Source organism: Diadema antillarum, unplaced genomic scaffold (assembly GCF_040938485.1).
Source record: "Diadema antillarum isolate AM-2024a unplaced genomic scaffold, OU_Dant_1.0 seq00001208_RagTag, whole genome shotgun sequence".
In the NCBI taxonomy this organism is placed as follows: domain Eukaryota; kingdom Metazoa; phylum Echinodermata; class Echinoidea; order Diadematoida; family Diadematidae; genus Diadema; species Diadema antillarum.
Genome location: NW_027272001.1, coordinates 302,272 through 322,944, shown reverse-complemented (window position 1 = coordinate 322,944; position 20,673 = coordinate 302,272). Strand labels below are relative to the sequence as shown.

Sequence of the window (20,673 nt, the reverse complement as noted above, 5' to 3'; positions counted from 1 at the left end):
ACTACAATCTCGCTCTCTTGTTCTCGCTCACGTTATGTGGAGGTAAACGAGATTATCTCGCGAGATTTTACTCTGGGGCCAACTACTGTAACTCAACGGCGGTTTTACGCACAAATTGTGTGCAGTGCTGCTGCCGTAGCTGTGCATTCATACACCCGATGATCGCGCCGGCGGATAAGCGGGGAGTTCAAACGCTAGGCCGTTGGGACAGGGTACATTCGGCTGAGCTGCTGCAAGTTGACAATACAAGTCGCAAATTGACCCCTAATCTCAGTTCTATGTTTGAATCAAGTGGAAGAGCGTATATGCTGGACAAAGGTAAGATGATGATCTAAAGATTTGACCGAGTTGATTGAATTGTGTACTGTAGTGTAGTGACAACAATCAAAAGCAAACCTAACCGTAACTGCGACCAGCCCCAACACGCAGTGTTGTAACTGCTCCCACAGTGTGTAACTGTATACGGAGCGTCCCGGGGTTAACCTAACCGCAGCAGCGACCCCATACGGACAAATACGTACCGTAAAGGGCTGTTACTGTGTTACAGCGCCCCGCGACGGGGTTAAAGCAAACCATGATTCATGAACCAGAGTCCAGACACTGAGACAGAGCAGCCAGCCCAGGCCAGAGAGGTGGAGGAAAGCCGGATCGACCGACCCAGCCCAGCATCTGGCAGTAGCCTGAAAACGTTAGAAGATAACAGACAAATAAGATACTACTACTTCGTAGAGAATCAGATCCAGGTATTATGAAATGCCCAGCCTAATTTAGTGTGTACTCTGTAAATTGCATGCTAAGTATTGATTTATACCTCCACCACCAAGGGAGGAGGTTTGTGTTCATGGTTTTCATTGGCGTTGGTTGGTTTGTTTGTCTGTTTGCCGAATAACTTAAAAAGTTGTGAAAGGATTACTGAAACTTGCAGTAAAAGTTGATGATAACGCAAGGAATAGACGGTTAAATTTTGGTAGTGATCTGGAAATTTTTATGAATATTTTGAGGGATTTTTGTTCTTTTGGCAGTAGACCCTACACTACAGTACAGTGTGGGTGCGTTCGAGCGCTCTCCTAAGGCGAACAGTACCGTACCATACCCGCGCCAGAGGAGCGCTCGAACGCTCCTAAAGTGTACCGTACGGTACTGTACCGAGCCAAAAGTGGACCACTTCCCGATGTGCTCCAAAAGTGTACCAAAAGTTCGCTGTAAAGCATGCGCGTATCATGCACATACGTCACAATGCAAAAACATCATTCTCTTTGTTTGGGACAGCTGTAAGTAATTTTAGTTCAAGCGCCAGGTGGATGACATTCTTGCTACAAAAATGCATGACCTTTTCTCAAAATAACTCGTGAGGTACGCTTCAAATCTGGCACAGTTCGGTGCGGTACGCTTTTGTTCACTTTAGAGCGCTCGAACGCACCCTGTGACACTGACAGGTTCAATGTCATGATTAATGAACTTGGGCGTTCAAGCTGTGCGTATTTGAGGTTTGCATATTATTACAGCTACAGAGCATGCTGTATTTAGGAGAGAGCCGTGCAGCTGGAAGCTGATGACGTTTTTACAAACGAGAGTTCTCTAGCTATTAGTGATATATTTTATTCAGATGTTGGGAACCATCGGCGATTTTCAGCATGCGTGTATGGGTGGAAATAGCTGCTTGGCTGAGGTCTACTTTTCTAGTTACCTCTGCCAAGGGAGGAGGTTATATTTTCATTACTGTTGGTTTGTTTGTTTGTTTGTCAGTGTGCAAAATAACTAAAAAAGTTGGGCACAGATTTGGATGAAACTTGCAGAAAAGGCAGAGAATGACACAAGGAACAGCTAGATGATTACATTTTGACCTTGGTAGTGATCCAGAAATTTCTATGGATTTAACGAAGGATTTTCGACATTTTGGCAGGTAGAGTCCAAACCACATCATGAATTTTAAACCTTCATTTGACGAGTAAAATACTAACTTAGTGTTTTTTAGAAATTTTAATAGAATGCAGTATAGATGCTGGGCCTATACCTTGATCAATCAAGCAAGACCATAAGGGCAATTCCGCGGTTAGTAACGTTACATTTAAACAAATTTAGATATTTGTTTTTACTACTAAGTCACCATTATTCATTTCAAGTCAAAATCATGTTAAAAACATGTTCATCCTTCCCAGGTTTATGAAATAAAAAAGAATGAATACAATCCAATAAATATTAGAATTGCTATGGCAACTAAAAGGGCTGGTTAGTAACGTTAAGAAAAAAGGACATGACAAAAAAGTCAATGTCTGGTAACAAAAAGTGTGCAAAAATGCAAATTACTTCAAACAAAGTGCTGCATTAATTTCAATTATTGCATCATGACAAATGTTCACGCAAATATTTTCAGCAGTTTGACTGAAAATTTATTAGCTAGACCCCCAAAAGCATGGTTAGTAACATTATGGTTAGTAACGTTACATTTGTCCGAAATAATTCCGCAGGTCATTTGACGCTTTTGTAATATTGACAAAATGTCACATGACTTCTGGAGTATGTAATTGTATTCATCTTTTACCCCTTAGCAAAACTTTGAGGAAAAATTTTCAAAGGAACCCACTGTAATATAAGTGAATTTCAATGTCCCCAGTCCCACATGTACATTTTAAATGATGGTTTAAGATCTCGCAAAACCAATGAATACGAAAAATAAAATCTACTAAATTTGAAAGACCATAATGATTGGTGAACATCCATGGCATAAGTTGATGCCTAAATTAAAGAGTAAGATAAAGAGGCACATTTCTTTTTATCCATGTCGTGTCCACCTAATTGCGGAATTTCCCATAAGCTTTTCTGTTCTTTTGATAGCTTTATTACTTCTTTCAAATCTTCCAGGCATTACAAATGGTAGTCAGTCATAGAAGCTAAATTTGTATCTTCTCTCTTCTCCGATGCCATGGGTTACCAGTTGGCACATTGGACTGTCTGCTGCTGGACTATGATTCATGTTTTTTTCATCGTAATCTGTTAGTCTGCTTTTAACTGCTCCACAACCAATTTTGTATGCCGGTAACTATAATTGCACAACATGAGTATCCTGTGTAGAAATGGTGATGAGGACATACTGGTCAAAATGCATGGTGAGTTTGTCAGTTTCAAGACCAATGATGGAAAACAAAAACAAAAACAAAAACAAACAAACAAACAAACAAACAAACAAACAAACAAACACAGTAGTTGTTGTGCCACTCTGCAGTTTTTATGAAATTTCATTTTCAGAATATGTTTTTTCTTTAACCCGTTGAGGACAAGTCCCGAGTATACTCGGGCAAGTGTCTATGGGAAATATATAATGTAGCAAAATCAAACTGTCCTCAGCGGGTTAATTCTTCATTTTTGCAATAAAGTGTGAATACTGTGTGACATATCCCACAGATGTAAAAAGACAAAGAAAACTGTTCATCCACTGTTGCCTTAATAAACTTTCGTAAAACTCTTTTGCTTCCGTACAGGTTCAGATTGTTGTCAGAAGATTCAGCAGCATGCGATTTGACATGATCTAGAAGTTCAAAGGTCGTCCTCACCCGATGGCAGCTGCTTCTTCTGTTCAAGAAAGTACGCCGACTTTGGCAGGCAAGGAGACTCCACAATCCAGGAAGAAGCTACAGAAGGCTGTCCATTTCTTCACAGATGGTAAGTTCAAGATTCACAATATCGCTGAGGTTGGGATCAGTCCATGGGGTTCAGTCATCTCTTGTGACAGACTTGAACTCAAAATCTAGGCCTCAAAACTAGGCCTTAAAACCAAGCAAATATCTGCCAGTAATGACTTCAGAAAGAAAACGGTATCCCATTTAGTTTTGTAGCTCAAGCATCATGGGTATTGTAAAAGTTAGACCAGAGAATTTATTGTTGAGAGTGTTGTATAAATGTGTTGTCCATGTAACAAAGGAGAGAAAATGGCAGTGCAGCAAATCCATGAAAGATTTCTGATTTAAACATGCATCACTATAGCAAGGGGTAAAGTTCATATTAGGCGCGGTCAGACTGGCAAAAGATCGCGAAGTTTAAGATTGCGATCTGTAAGATCTCAAAGTTTTGCCAGTGTGACAGCAAACTTCCTGCGAAACTTCCCACGAAACTTATCGATCTGTTCGCGTTCAGTGCCTCCGAAACGCGAGGCCACTGTCATGTATAGATGTGCATTGTTACGTCACAATCACCAGCCATCGGACGGCGCACTCTTGCTTGCGCGCGTACCAATGGCCCAAACTTCACGATCTTAAACTTCTCGATATTTTGCCAGTCTGAACGCGCCTATTGGCACATTTGCAATGATCTTCATTGTGAAATGAAAAGTTGATACCCCCGTTACATGGACATCATGCAAAATTGTTAGCCCAACCCGATGAACTGACCTTTTGGCAGAAAGGCATGAAGTTTACATTTCTTTGGTATTATGCACAAAAGAAAAGAACAAGAGAAGAACAAAAAGTGGAATGGGGCTTCAATGTCTTTGTCTTGCAGTCTGTAACCAAGCATCATGAGAGTACTCAAATTATAAGTTCTCTACTACATTGTATGAAGCAGTTATATTATATGAGAAGTTTAGCATGTGTGAGCCATTGAAAATGAACCCATTATGTATGCTATCACTTCTGACCATCACAGTGGATTGAAGTTGTGTGTTCACCTACTTTCTCTCTGCAGTCAGTGATGATGAGGTAAATGTGTTTGAATAATGTTTTTGGGTGTTTTATTTTTTCAATGCTGTGTTAGTGAGTGCTTGTATTGTGATAACTGTAGTAGTACATTCAGTGAGCAGCCACACTTTCGGAGTTGAAGTCTGCTGACCAAGGGTTTTGTCAATTTATTTTCTGCTCTAGCATCAAGCAACCTAAAAGTTCGTGGAAATGTGAAGCTGAGTCTTGCCCTTGAAACCATCGTCAAAGAGTCTCAGGCGAATGGCCTCGATCAAACGCACATTATCCAGTTGGCGGATGTTGCTGCATCTGGGCGTTTAGGTGAGTAGCTTCATACGGTGGGTTAAAAGTTCCTCTTATTTGCAAGTATTGGAATTCTGTTCAGAGTAAGAGCAGTTACCAAACCAATACTGAGGCCTCAAACAAGGTTGTGACACCAGTTTATAACCACCTCAAAAGCAGCTAATATGAAATACAAAAAAGTTTACTGACCTCTCCTTTTGAATAAACCACACTTTGTATAGAACTTGTAAATGAGATTGCAAAGTACATGTGAGTATACTCTAGACACCTTCAGATGCAGAGAAGTCCTCTCTTCAGAGATTGATTTGTTTCAGGAGACCAAGTATTCCTAGTGTTAGTTATGGAGCCCTTGCATGAAAAAAAGGGGGAAAAAAAGAATGTATCATGTTTGTCAAGCAACCATGTAACTTCCTTAACAGATTCCACAAATCCAGAAAGTGCAGAGTATTAGTGTGTCATAGCTATTCATAACCATGGAAACTGGTTCTAATACAACCTGACATTATATATAGCCCAAATATCTGTGAACACAGTGGGTGCTAACAATGCTTACAAGTACCCGGTTCCAACCCACTGTCCGAAGCCTTTGTGTCGGAATATCTTGTTTGGCACCAGCACTTTTAAAGCTGTAACAGAAGACTATGAAATCGTCTCTTTGTTACTGTATAGATCATTGCTTGTAGTTGCCATTGTAGGTTGTTGTCATCATCTTCAAATGTCACATGGCACGTAGCCATGACAACAAACACATTCCTCAAATTAGTGACCCCTCCGTCTCTCTCTCTGCGTCCTTGACAGCGGACTCCACCAGCTCACGTCTGGTAAAGAGCCTCATCCCGTCGGTCTACGTCCCTGAGGAGGCGGCCGTTCAGTGCATCTCATGGATGTGCACCAACAAGCCATCACATGACCTACAGGTGACATACCATCGACTGACTCCATTACAGCTGTAATTTTTGCAGTACTTAAATTTAAGCGCATTTCGCGCAACCAGAAATTAGCGTGAAAATAAAAGCGTGCGAATATTTTTGCTTGCCATATGTTCCAGTAGTTATGTCATGATTCCGTAGAATTAAAAACACGCGAAACTATCTAACCTGGCCGAGCATGAAAAAATTACTTGCGCGAAAATATCTACTCTTACGGTATACAGTACATCTTTTCTGTCTAGATTTGAATTCTTCCATCCAGTTGGTCAATAGACTAGTTTTCTTACATATTGATATTGTAAGCATACCTTTAAAACAAAGCTTTGTCCTGACATGCAGAAAATTTTTCCGAGGCTTGCCCGACATGGCAACGGCTATCACATGCAAAGTGCATTGAGATGTTGAGATATTGAGATGCAGGCAGTTGGAATGTCTTGTTACTAGGCCTTTAGTAGAAAAATATTCATGGATATGAATACACGAGCAAACTGGCCTATTGCTTACCAGATAATATTCGGGGTCATCTTGATTGCTGATTTACACTTTGGTTGCAAATGGCCAATAGCACATAGCTATACTGAGATATTTAGATTCTGAAACAAAGGTTGCACCTGACAATGAGTACATGCTTGCTTATGGCTTACTGGGCATAACTTTAGCCTAATGCATGCAAACTAAATCCCAAGCATTGGGAAGTATATATAACAACAGGGGCCGATCTAAGAATTCCGTAAAGGGGAGGCACCTTTACAAAATTAAAGGGGGATGCTCGCGCCCATCCCCCATTTTTTATCTTTTTATTTCTTAATTAAAAAAAAAAAGAAGTAAAGAGGGGGCGCGCACCCAGTGCGCCCCCCTCTGGATCCCCCACTGAACAAGGAGTGCATCTTGAAAATAAGAATCTGATTTTCATCTAGAATTTGAAGTGTTTGGATCCAGAAATGCTCTTGGAATCTGATTTGGTGAAGGAACAAAAATAATCACATCTGTCATCTCTTTCATTGCATCTTTGTTCCTCATTGAAGGCCTTGCTCCTGAAATGGATTATCCTGACCTTTGACCTCTTGGACAACACAGAACAGCTCCACGCACTGTATGGCATCATATTCTACTTCATTGAGAATGACACAATAGTGAGTTTACCTGAGTTCATTTACACAGACCAGCAAAGTTAAAATATGTTTCATCTTTTTTTTGCACATTTTTCTTTTTATCTCTATCAACCCGGTGAGGACGAGTCTCGAGTATACTCGGGCAAGTGTCTACGGGAAATATGCATTGTAGCAATATCAGCCCATCCTCAACGGGTTAAGGTTCCATCAGACCCCCCCCCCCCCCCCCCTTTGTGAACCCTTCCATTCTCAAATCATAGTGCATCAATCATCTTTAAACACTTTTAATGTTTATCATTTGCTTTGAAACATTTGGTCATATTAATATCTCATAGGGAGACAATTGTATAAAACTGTTCGCATGTTTCATCAGTTTATACACAAGAATGTTCATAAAAAAATGATGGTTTTTGGTTGAAAGTGCAGCAGTTAAAACCCCTTCACAAGGATGCACCCAAGTCAACCCTGCACAAGTCCAAAACTCCCTTAATTGAAAAAAAAAAAAAAAAAATCCACCCTTGATGGATGTAGACATGTACTAATTGTATTTTGTAAGTCGAAATTTGAGCAAGTTTCAGGATCTTTTCTGGACCCTTTATATTCAACGCAGGCGAGGTTTACTATGCACCTGTGCTCACCAATAAATGTGACTCTAGTTGGGAAAGAGATAACCATAGGAATCAAAGAGAGGTGTGGTCAGAGGGTAAACCACTTTCTCCTGTCTCTGATTGACAGTGTCCCCATGCTTGCCACCTGTTGTACCTGCTGACCAGGAGGGAGGACGTCACGGCATACAGGGTCCGACGGTTGCTTGGTGTCCAGCGCAAAGTGGTGAGTAGGGCCCTCTGTTCCTCTCTCATCTTGTCTGCTAGATACACTGAGCTGTTCAAGAATTCAATAATTTCAAGTGTATTACTCCCCAGTTTCCTCTTCTTAGATTCTTTTTGTTAGATAACTTTTAACTCGTGTGTGGCATCTTTCATAAATGTTTGCTCATGAATTGATTTGTAAATTTCTTCTATATGTCAATAGTGAACGTGTGAGGAAACCAAATCTCCATACCATGTTTTTATACATAACTTGGACAAATAAAGAAATGAAATGAAATGAAATGATATGAAATGAAATGAAATGAAATGAAATGAATGATGATATCATTTGGTTGATGTTATCTGGCGTATTACTGTAGCTGGCAAATGAGAAACCCTTACAAAGTAAATGTTTGTTTGTTTGTTTTTTTAACCCTCATGTATATTTGAAGTACTAATCTGTTGAACATGAAGCTCAATCTGTCACATCTCCTACAGGGAACCCAACCTCACATCACGGGCCTGCTGTCTGTGTACAAAGTCTTCGCTCCCCACCTGGTCTCGCTGTCTCTCCCGGCCACCCAGAGGGCGTACTTCAAGCTGGCGGACAAGGCGTGGCTGGCGGCGATCAATGGGGCACGGGATCGCATCCGGGCCAGGAGTGGTGGGGAAGAGGGCTCGTCGTTTCATGCAGATTTGAGGCACAGCACCATCACGGAGACAGCAATGGTAGGCAACATCATGAGACACATGTCTACAAAGCTTTTAGCTACTGTACGAATATGTCATATACTTCTTGCAGTTTTTATATTTGCACATTTTGTGTGTCTGGTGCCATTCTCGAATTTAACAGCATTAAAAAATATATACTCTGATCCCGTCATGAGTATGATTTGCATGCGCACACGTACTGATACACAGTACAGGATACAGGAAGAAAGGGTGTAATATAACTGTACTCTATGATTGGGAATTGACAACAGGCAAAATGGTCAGGGAGTCCGGATTAAAAAAAAATAGACTCACTAAATATATGGCATATGCAGCTAACTGAGTGCTAGGCGTCAACTTGTTACACTGGTCTTGTCACCATTAGCCTTGGAGAATTATGCACAAGTAAAATAATAATTATGATAGGGATAAATTTCAAGTGAATTTCATCATCTTAACCCATTGAGGACGAGTCCCAAGTATGCACAGGCAAGTGTCTATGGGAAATGCGTGTTCTATCAAAATCACTCCGTCCGCAACATGGTTAATCTCATCAATACACATAACACTGGGTCGTGGTTACTCCTTATAAAATGAACGGGGGGGGGGGGGGTAGAGAAATGTCTGTAACTTATTGTGCAATTTGCTGACAGATACTTAATTGTATGTGCTGGGTTTTTTTTTCTTCAATGTGTAAAAGTTTGTTGAGCAATATTCATAACTGCAAAAAGTTAACAAGAAGATAAACATTCATTTGCATATATTTCTTTTCTTCTTCATCTTTGCATATTACAGTGTAAAAGAGTGCCCTTTTGCAGTTAGTAAATATCATCTAATATGATAGCTCTTCAGTAGCCTGAGAATGGGTGTCATTTACTTAGCTTTGTCATTTGAAAGTATTCTGCATGTTTTTTCTTCTATCTGAAGTATAATCATGTAGGTAAGATGTCTAGCATAAGAATGATGCAACCAAAGTGCTCACAGTTCTCTTCATTGGGATTCTGCTTTTTACATTTCCTCCCTTACACCCTCCAGCTCCCCATCCATATTTTGTGAAATTAATTTCATTAAAATGAAATGTCAAGTTTTGAATTAGATTACCTGAAACTGCACCGGTCTTACACTCAATGTTTGGCTCTGTACATTTCCTTGGTGTCCAGGTGAGAAAGAGGAGGAAACTTGACCTAGTTCCGGACTTCCAATCCACCCCATTGACCACTGACCGGGAGGCGGAGGTCATGTCCAAGATTCCCATCGGTCAGATCAAGTCTTTTGATGAATTTCTGACAAATTTTGACCGGCTTGAGGTGAGACTTCTTTTTCTTCATTTTTAAAAAAAAAGTAGAAGTTGAAATACCATGTAAACTTAGGAAGTATGGAATCATTTTTTTAAACAGATAAATACATAAGTGTACACCAATTTGAAAGGAGCTGTTGTCAAAATCCAATTTAGAACAGGCTCAACTCTATTGTCTGAAGCTTTTAGTTCACTAACATGTTTTTTTTATATGTTGTATTTTGTAGAGGATATGATACTTTGGAAGGTGATGAAGCATTTATGTTTAAAATAGCCGCTTTTGTCCTGTGAATGGTGGAATAGAACTGCCCTAAGCAGTCAAAAAATAAGAAAAAAAAATTAGTTTGAAAGTGAAATTAAAGGGCATTTTGGCTTAAGATTTGAGGATTACAACTCTTGATGATTTTTTCATCCAAATTTAAGAAAAAATACAAATGGATTAATATCAATATGTATACTGATACTAATGATTAAGATAGCAGGTAACTTTTTTTTTTTGTAATCTTCCCTTTTAAACCTTAATTATTGACATCGACACAGTGAAAACTTTAATTATTGAGGAGACTCTAAAGATGTGTTTTGTGTTTTCTTGTTTGTATTCAAACCAAGCTTCCAAGCCAAGCAGCCGCAGTTCTGCGCTCTCCAGTCTTACAGCACCTCCTCGTCTGTCACAGAAATCACCACACTATTCATAGACTCAACTTCTGGCTGTCACAGAAACTTCAGATAGGTGAGAATGAACGCGATGAAATGAGCGTTAGGTGCACAGAGGATTTGACTTGAATGTTTGCAAGTCTTTGGCTATGAGTTGTTTAGGTAAAATTTAATGTGCGCATATGATAAGTATGTCTGTTTTCAGATTTTCTCAATAAATTGTGAATTGAAATCACCACCAATTCATCGACTCAACTTCTGGCTGTCAAGAAAGCTTCACATGGGGGATAATATACGAGATGAAATGGGTGTTAGGTGCATCCAGGATGTGACTTCAATGTCAGTAACTCTTTACCTATGAATTGTTACGAAAAAAATTGAGTGTATGTGTATATTATAAGTGTGTGTGTTTTAAGATTTTCTTGATCAAATGTATTTTCTGGACAAGACTAAAGTTTCTTGTATCTGAAATGCAAATGCCAGTTCGTGCTAAAGATTCTTGAAGAGGGGGAGAGTGAGCCATCTACTGCCAAGGCCCAAAGTTGTGACACAACTTGACTAGACATATTGTGTACCCCATAATAGCAAGTCTAATATTTCATAAATCGGGGCTTCCTGATAATTTCGCAAGTGGTTAAATTCGCGATCTTGGAGTATAGTACTGAGCAGAGAAATGTATGCGTGTACGTCACATTCAAGTCAGGATCAGACCTAATATTTTCCTCTTGTTTTTGAATTCGCAAGTGGCACCATACTTGCGAAATTTGTGAAAATGAAAAGCTTGCTGAATATACAGCGTATACAGTACCTAGCTCTAAAATCTTTGAGAATCGGAACCCTGGACTGTGTCTGCCTACAAGGATATTTTATGCAGTCATTATCATGCTTCCCACTCTCTCCCTCTTCCCCTCTCTTTTCTCCATCCCACAGAGCTGATGAACTCGGAAGGTGACAGTTCACGCACGGAGCAACTTCTTCAGCTTCTCATCAACTTCACTGACTTCATCCAGGTGAGCCCATCATCGCTCAGGGAGTTTCACGTACTCCCAAGATGTGACTTCCCTTTGCTTGCCCCCAGCACATACCGTTTTCACCACATATTTAGCAAGTCTAATTTTTTGCCAATCGGGACTTCCCGGCAATTTCAGGAGTGATCAAATTTGTGGTTGTGGAGTGCAGTAATGAACAGAGACATGTATGCAGGAATGTTGCATTCATGTCAAGATTAGAGTGAATATTTTGTGTGATCTTCAATTTGCGAATAGCACCCGGCTTGTAAAATTCGTGAAAATAAAAACCTCGCAAAACGTTATTATGCCATATACAGAAGTTGTGACTTCCCAAGCTATCTTGTTTTCATTCAACTTTTTTCCTCCGCCTTCCCTTCTGGACAGGCATTTTTATGAGACTAACCTCTGTTAATTGTATGTGGTTGCAACTACTACCACTTTTTCTTCGTATGTTACAATGTGCCTGGTTGATACCATATTGTGACTATTGCTGATAATCACCTGGGTGAGAACCACGAGGGGTCGGCGTTATTGCTCATTTTTTTTTCGGTGTGGGTATGTGGGGTAAACCACTTCACCATGTTAGCACCCTGCTCTTTGTGATGAACGAAAGAATAGCGTGGGATCTTTGATGTGTGTGAGTGCTGACTCCCTCACAGGCAGAGCCTCCATTTAATGTCCTATGCAAGGGACAACTGATATCACTGATTGGTTAAAACGTGGGAAACTCGAGATTGTTGTAACTTTTTTATGTTAGTTCCAGTTTTGATGAAACCTGTATCATTCTGTTCACCTGAATATACTCTATTCATGACAGCACCAATGCGCTTAGAAACACCCATATAAAGCACCGTATAAACGCAATTACAGTTGAACCTCTCGTATCCGGACAAGTCGGGACCGGGGCTCATCCGGATAAGGGATTTGGCCAGATACGGGAGACTCAATGCTTTATACATGTACATATACATACACATGTACTGATGTAGCCCATTGTAGTACCACATATAGTTATGAGTATACTGCAACCTTTTCATTGTTACACTCAGTAACAGACCCCAAAATAGAGGTTCGTGTTTGCAAGATAATGAAATCATTTTCTTTTATAAATTCTTGGGATGATTTACCTAAGTAATTATTAAGAAATGTATTAAGTAGATCTTGAAAATAAACAATACGAGGCGACGAAACTACGCTTCAAAATTCGATGCATTGTTGTGTAATGATACACAAAGTTATCACTACCCCCTCCCATTCTATTGATGACTGGATATACACCACCAGTTCACCTCCACCAGTCCGAAATGACCCCTACCAATACTCTCCACCTCATCCAGTGAGTCATCGACCTTCATCATCCCTTGGGTACTTCTAGCCCCATCTAATTTACGACCAGGCTAAGCCAAACCTAAACATCCTGCCGTTCCCCCATTGATTACTTAGAATTGTTGTTCATTCCAAATCCAAGAATACTACCTCCTTTATAAAACTAGTCCCGCCTTTGTTACTATAACAACCAAAGTTTTGCCCAATTAAAACCCCTCTTTAACATGAAGACTCCACCCCCATTCACCCATTCATAGTGTGTTACAACACACAGCTCTATGGTTATAACAGTGTAATACTCATGATTGAATGTATGAAGTGAATTACAAGTTGTATAACATGCAGAGAAGAAGACTTGGATTCTGATGCTCGAAGAGAGAGGATCGCCTCCAAAACGCCTCTCAAATAAAGCACACGTATGGAAACTCAAATGAACTGTGTCGCCACTCATTTTTACTATGATGTGTACCTCTCAGAATTAATATCAACCGATCCCAAGTAGCAAAACATCCGCTACACAACATGGTGGAGAACCCGGCTTGATTTGAACAATTCAACACGTACAGCAGTTGTGACAGAACATTGACTGTTCACAATATTGTTCATGACTTTTGATACTATACTGCCTGAGAACCCGGTGCTCCGAGAATAAGAAATAAGACTGACATCTGTTGCTGTGGCCAACGAAAGTTTCAGCTTCCTGAGACCAGAACTTGTCTCCTTGCTGTGAAAGTCTGTGCAGCAGAACTGAGAGCTTATAAGTACCACATCTGATATATGATGGCATATATCACATCATCTGCCACCATTGTCCTTATGTGAAAAACGGACAACAACGGACAGCACAGCATGACCGTGGACTTCAACATGATCACGTGTTTCGACTGCATGACGTGTTCTCCTCTGGCGTGACCGAACCCAAGATGACTTATCCCGACTGACTTCGACGACATTGCTCTCCAGAATGAGATGAGCGCCACTTCCATGACTTCAAGAAATACAACATCATCGCAACACCAGCCACCATCATCACCATCAGCATCAACATCGACATCGCCACCATCTTCATCTCCGCCATCTTCATCTCCGCACCATCATCAATAAACGTCATCGCAACCAGCATAATCACCATCATCACAATCATTTCCCTCTCTGGACCAGTGGAAGTCACCGCCAACATCACCGCCTGATCATCACCATCGCTTTGAAAGCTGTCATCACATTAACAACCCTGGACACCACTGGACAAGGACCAAACAATGACTTTCTGACACTGACATTCTACGTTATGTTGACTCCCTTATAACAAGCCCCGGATTGGCACTGACATATTCAAATTGACATCTATTGTGAAGTTTTTATTTGTGCATTCAATTCATCTGTTCTTCTCTGGCCTGACCCGATCGGTAAGTGAAACCAATCACATTTCATTGTTCCAGTGTGAGAGAGCGTGCATTGTATTCGTATGAGAGTTGTGTTACATTAAGTTAGATTTGTAGATTGTATATATTGTATTTGTTCACCAAGTAGTAAGGAACGTGTACGCCTACCTTCTAATTTTTTGTTTAAGTAAGACCAACTCTGACACAACTATATCAACAATGACTACCACCACCACGACCACACTCAGACAAACTGACTTTCTACCCGCCCGCTTCTCGGGGGACAAACTTGACCGGGACGATGCAACAGCCCACATGCTGACATTTCTTGACTACCTTGACGCCCATAACATTGACGTAACAATCCCCACTTCTTTCGACCAAATACTCAAGACATTCAAACGAACCCTCCAAGGTCAAGCACGACTTTGGATTGACGGACAAACCTTTAAGACATTCAGTGACCTGCGTGAAGCATTTGTACGACGATTTAGCCCTGCTAAATCAGACTTTGCCAACGTACACGACTTTAACACTCTACACCTGACTGACGGCGAGAGTACTGAGGCTTTCCTACAACGACTCCGTGTAGCAGCCTCCTACATTGACTATGGGGAAACCCAAATTAAACATAGACTTTTGGACTCATTACCCCATGACTGCCGTGCCGCCGTCCTCATGTCGGCATCGACTACTACTCAGACCTGCGACGAAATAGCTACTAAAGCGCAGTTGTACCTAGACATACAAAAAGACAAACAACCTATGACTAAAGACTTGACCTTCGCCACTCAGAGCGAAATAGACCGATTAAAGGACGACCTCAACTCCCTTAAACTTGACACACTTGACCAGACCCGAGGACGGACTCGTGACAGAGGACGGGGACCGCCCCACTCGAGGTCCTCCAGCAGAGGTCGTAAGCGCGAGCACAGTGCGGGCAGAAGCCCATATCGTAGCGACCGCCAATATACAAACAACCGCCATCGCAGCCATACCCGTAGCCCCCATCCCAATGACCGCGTGCCGCACTATACCAGGCGCAATGACAGACGCTCCATTATTTGTGACTATTGTATCATACCTGGACATGTTTGGCGACAATGTCGCAAAAGACTAAGGGACATTGACATGCGTGCACAACAACAACAACAACAACACTATTATCACAACCAACATCAACATCAACAACATTACGACCAACAACCATACTACGGACCACGCCCACAGGATTTTTAGGGCGGGAGGACAATAATAACGCTCATTATTCCTCCTCCCGTAGTAAGAATCACAGGCAAAACCCCAACCATGACTCCAACTTGAAATCGACTTACTTAGGGACTGACGATGTAGATCTACAATTAACTGATCGAAACTTTGTTAAAGGACGACTAGACAATGGTAAGAACATGTTCATACTGTTTGACAGTGGCGCGACTAAGACTTTAATTTCAGACAGGTACGTGAAATCGACCCCGCATCTCTCCAACCTGAAAAGACAAAAGGTAGCCCCTACACGGTTTAGATTAGGGAACGGGCAGTTCCTTCAATCACAGTCGGCAATTACATTCAGGGTCACTATTCAGGGACACAAATTTGAAATTTCTGCCCTCATTGTGGAGAATCTTGTTGGTGTTGACCTGATTTTAGGGACGAATACACTATCGGACTTAAACGGGACTTTGACATTCAGGAACAATAGGTTCAAGATCAAACAGAAACGAGTACCTTTCTCCCCGACAAACAAAGTGACTATCAACCCTAAAGACTCCACGCTCATGACCTTACAGGGACAGGCACCGCCACAATTCCGTAACACTGACGTCATACTGACTGCAAACGACTACCTTGGTAGACATTGCCCCTCTACCATGGTCGTAACATTGATGAAGGGCAGGACTCAAATACTAGTGACTAATACTTCTGACCGACCCCTCCAATTTGCAAAAGGCAGACCAATTGCATACCTCGACATGGCATGCCCCATAACTGTGTCTGAGCCCCTTCCCACTGACAAAGTGAATGTGACCTTAACTGACCGGCACACAGACAATATTTACAGCACCCAACTCTCTACCCCACGTCCAGCTGGTAACCATGGATACCAGACTAGACAAGACAACCTCAAGAGATACCCCCACCTTGACCCCTGCGACCCAATTGCAAGCATGACTGAAGACCAGATAATTAAGGAACACATTGACTTAAACAGCAGCATACTGTCCCCTACTGAGAAGGACCAATTAAGACAATTACTAAGAGACAATAGGCCTGCATTTTCCTTGTACGGCGAACTTTCCAGCTGCCCCGACTTTGAAGTCGACATTGAATTGACTGACGACACACCATTTTTCATACGCCCTTACTTTGCCACAGAACCCGACAAACGACAGATTGAAAAGGAACTTACAAAACTTGTGAAGCTAGGAATACTAGAAATCGGACCACAATCATACACATCACCAGTACTACTGGTAGCTAAAAAGGACAAATCGGAAAAACGTGTTGTGACTGACTTTAGACATCTGAACTCCAAAATCAGACGAATAAACCACCCTTTTCCCCTACTGACAGAGACCCTTAAACGAATCGGACAAGCAGAGACTAGAGTAATGAGTGTTATTGACCTGAAATCCGCCTTTCACTGCATACCCCTCTCAAAATCTGCGCAAAAATACACCGGAATTGCCTCATACCATGGAGGTAAACACTACTACTACAAACGCCTAGCACAAGGACTTAACGTTTCCCCCGGACTCTTTCAAGCCAAGATTGACGACATTTTAGGTACAATTCCCTACTCTCATGACTTTTGTATTGCCCACCATGACGACATTATCTTATTTAGCCCCGACAAGACGACTCATAAACAACACTTGACACAAGTCTTAAAAGCACTTTCTGACAACGGACTGAAAATCAGCCCGAAAAAGTGCAAACTGTTCAGGAATGACGTAGGAATACATGGGACACAGGATTACTATCAATAGGGACGGTGAGGCATGTTTTCAACCTATGAATAACAGATGTGCCTCCATACGTAACATGACTAGACCTAAGACCCCCAGACAAGTAAGGAGACTTGTTGGAGCAGTGAATTATGTGGCAGGATTCTTTCCACAAATTCAGGCCATACTTAAACCCCTGCACCAACTGACAAGGAAGAAAAACAAATTCATGTGGACTGACGAACATGAAAGAGCTTTCAACAAGATTAAGGATCTAATGACCAATCCCCCAGTACTACATATGCCCCAGAGCACAGGACGCTTCACTTTGTATAGTGATACCTCACGGACTGCAACCGGTTCGTACTTGACCCAAGTCATAAACGGACAAGAGAGAATCATTGGATATTATTCAAAGGTCTTACCTGACGCATGTCAAAGATACAGTGTTACAGAATTGGAATTATTTGGCCTTTTGATCAATGTGACAGCATTTAAGCATCTATTGAAAGGATGTGAATTCAATGCATTTGTGGACCATAGTTCAATTGTCCAAATTTTAAAGTCAAAAGAACAACCATGCACAACACGTCTCCAGAAACTTCTTCTCAAATTATCCGAATATTCCTTTAAGATTGGCTACAAGAAAGGAACAGAGTTAGTTTTAGCAGATTTTCTTTCCCGTGTTCCAAGTGAACAGCACCCGGAAATAGATCAGGTAATTCCCCTTTCCTTTAGCTTGTTTAGCGAGAGTGACTTTACTCTTCACCCCGTCCAGCCAGTTGAACGACCCATGACACGTGCATATGCAAAACAGATGGGAGTTACAATCCCAGACATTTTTCCTCCACGTGCCAGTGACCCAACACCTCAAGCATCTCCCACTACTACAACCCCTCCCCCACGTCCACCCCCTAAACCTACCTTTGGCAAAACAAATGACACACATGCACGACCAACCAACCAGAGACAAGAACCAAAACATGACACACCCCCAGCCCCAACTCCAGTCACTACACATTCCCACACACGTTCCCATGACAACCATGCCCCTTCCACGCGACCTCCTACTCGACATACACCTGTTACTCCTCAACTTCACGAACCAAGATTAGTTGACAGACATAACGACCACCAACACCAACACAGGCACAACTCTAACGACCAATACCGAGAAGTACCGCCTGACCTCTACACCCCGCCTAAGCCACTGACCACTAAGGTAAACAACATTGTAGCTGGACACATTCCAAAACAACATGAGCTAGACAAGTTTACTGACTTGATCAAACGGAAAATAATCAGAGACTACAACCTTCCCATTGACATGCGACAACTAATGACTGAACAGCAAACCTCGCCTTTCTTCAAGCCTGTTTATGACTATTTGTCACATGACATTCTACCTAGTGACAAAAGAGCAGCCAAAACAGTGAAATTAAAGGCTGAAGAGTACATTTTGTGTGACGGCCTACTGTTCAGACTTTTCTTCACAAAGGACGATGACTTCAGACTACAACTAGCTATCCCAGAATCTTTGACTGACACTATCATCTCCCAACACCATGACAACCTCCTTAGCAACCACCAAGGGACCCAACGGACTTACTTGACAATTAGACGCAACTACTACATGCCCAACATGTTTGACAGAATTAACAATTATGTCAAAGCTTGCTTGCGCTGCCAGCAATTCAAGGGCAAACCAGACAAGGACAGACCCTTTCACACGCGAATACCCGACTCTTACAGACCATTCCAACGTATTAGTCTAGACTTCAAGACAATGCCAAGTTCACAGACAGGATTCAGACACTTGATGGTGATTTGTGATGAAATCACTCGATTTGTTGTTTGTGCGCCTTTAAAGACGCTAGACGCGGAAACAATATGCGAAGCACTGATCCAAAAAGTGATATGTATTTTTGGACCACCATCATGTATCGTGACCGACGCTGCTGCCTCACTGACCGGCAAATTACTGACCTTACTGTGTGACGCACTGAACATTGACAAGAAAGTAATTAGTGTTGCCAATCACGGTAGCCTACAAGTAGAACGACATATCAGAACTCTCTCTGACTTTCTCAAAATCAACCTTAACCAATTTGGAAATGACTGGGTAAGATACATCTCGACCACATGCTATGCCTACAACTCCTTTTCCTCTCCACATTTAGGGGACCATTCCCCCTATGAACTTGTTTTTGGCCGAGACGCTCCAAATCTAACCAACTTGACCTTCAACCCCATGAATGGACTTTCTCAGACGTATGATGAATATGTGGTCCATCTCAAAAAGAAATTTGACCACATTTCTCAGACCATGCTTTCACTGCAAAGAAAACAACAGAACAAGCAGAATGCAGAGATTGCCAATAGACTGAACAAATCACCGATCTACTCAGTAGGTCAGCTAGTCTACTTGTACAAGCCTACATCCTCTTCCCTCACTGCTAACTCTCGAAAAATAGCAGCTGAATGGGTTGGACCCCTGGTCATTCATGAGATTTTGGATAGGACCCACTACATTTTGGCAACTCTCAAGGGAGAAATCCTGCGAGATGTTTTCAATTTTAACAGGCTGAAACCCTGCTTCATGAAAGCGTCTGATGACAGAAAACCGATCACGCACATACAGCGACTGAAAGAAAGACTAGGCAAAGCAGCACAAAACGAGACTGGTCAAAAATCTGACAAGCCGTCAGTACAGTTCATGGATGAGCATGACGAAATCAGACCAGAGTGTACTGCTGACCAAATTATGTGCATGCAAACCACTGACCCATTCAATGACAGAGATTATGTTGACTCCCTGCCCTCAAATGATGGCATAGCCGCCCCCAACCCCCTACAACAGCCCGACCTAGAAAGGCAATTTGATTTGCTCATGAGTGCCCCCACAGACAATGAAATGTCATTACACAGAGGGCGATTCAAGGCTGGACAGTTACAAGTTCTGACTTCATTTGTTAGGAATGTTACTGATAATGACCCTCAAGGCATACGTTTTTGGTGGAACATCGGGTTATACCCCGACATGCATGACTTGGTCCAAAGTATCTTGGCAGACAAGAACATTCCTGTAACTGGAACACCCAAGAAATTCATGAGACAATTGTATGTGTGACTCTGTAAATAGAAATTATGTATGCGACACTTTAACTTCATGTACTATCATTTTGTGCCTCTATAAGTCTAGAGGACCTTTAAATGGATTCTGTGTGATACACAGTGTGTCACATATTTGTTATGTCTTCTTAATGTACAAGTTTGGAATTACTATGGACGATTTATCTATTCCATCTTCTTGATGAATGCTTTACGAGTTTGGAATACTCGTCTTATGTTTAACTCGATTGAAAGCGCGAGTTCACGTTCATTACATTTTATTATTTTAGTCATATGGAAAGATTTCCTCTTAATAGGAAAGGTTTGTAAGCCATGATATTCTATGATAGTCTTTCAAAATTGAATGACATTTTGCCTGGATCATAGACTTGACTTTTATTCCTTGAGCGT

The 20,673-nt window shown here is 41.5% G+C and overlaps 2 protein-coding genes across 2 annotated transcripts in view; both read left to right on the top strand.

The window, feature by feature from the left end:
- The first annotated feature begins 178 nt into the window (after positions 1–178).
- LOC139744765 (centromere protein I-like) overlaps positions 179–20,673 on the top strand; it is a 30,078-nt gene continuing 9,583 nt past the window's right edge. The window contains exons 1-10 of the mRNA XM_071655187.1: positions 179–318; positions 3,480–3,660; positions 4,854–4,991; positions 5,772–5,890; positions 6,928–7,035; positions 7,750–7,845; positions 8,322–8,552; positions 9,695–9,841; positions 10,441–10,561; positions 11,416–11,495. Of these exons, the coding sequence (XP_071511288.1) occupies positions 3,555–3,660; positions 4,854–4,991; positions 5,772–5,890; positions 6,928–7,035; positions 7,750–7,845; positions 8,322–8,552; positions 9,695–9,841; positions 10,441–10,561; positions 11,416–11,495 (1,146 nt within the window). The 5' untranslated portion in view covers positions 179–318; positions 3,480–3,554. The remainder of the gene's footprint in view (positions 319–3,479; positions 3,661–4,853; positions 4,992–5,771; positions 5,891–6,927; positions 7,036–7,749; positions 7,846–8,321; positions 8,553–9,694; positions 9,842–10,440; positions 10,562–11,415; positions 11,496–20,673) is intronic.
- LOC139744760 (uncharacterized) lies at positions 14,423–15,442 on the top strand. The gene has a single exon (XM_071655182.1). It carries the CDS (start codon positions 14,423–14,425, stop codon positions 15,440–15,442), a length of 1,020 nt encoding a protein of 339 aa, XP_071511283.1.

Coding starts and splice junctions, on each gene's coding strand:
- LOC139744760 (XM_071655182.1), top strand. CDS start 14,423: ATGACTACCACCACCACGACCACACTCAGACAAACTGACTTTCTACCC.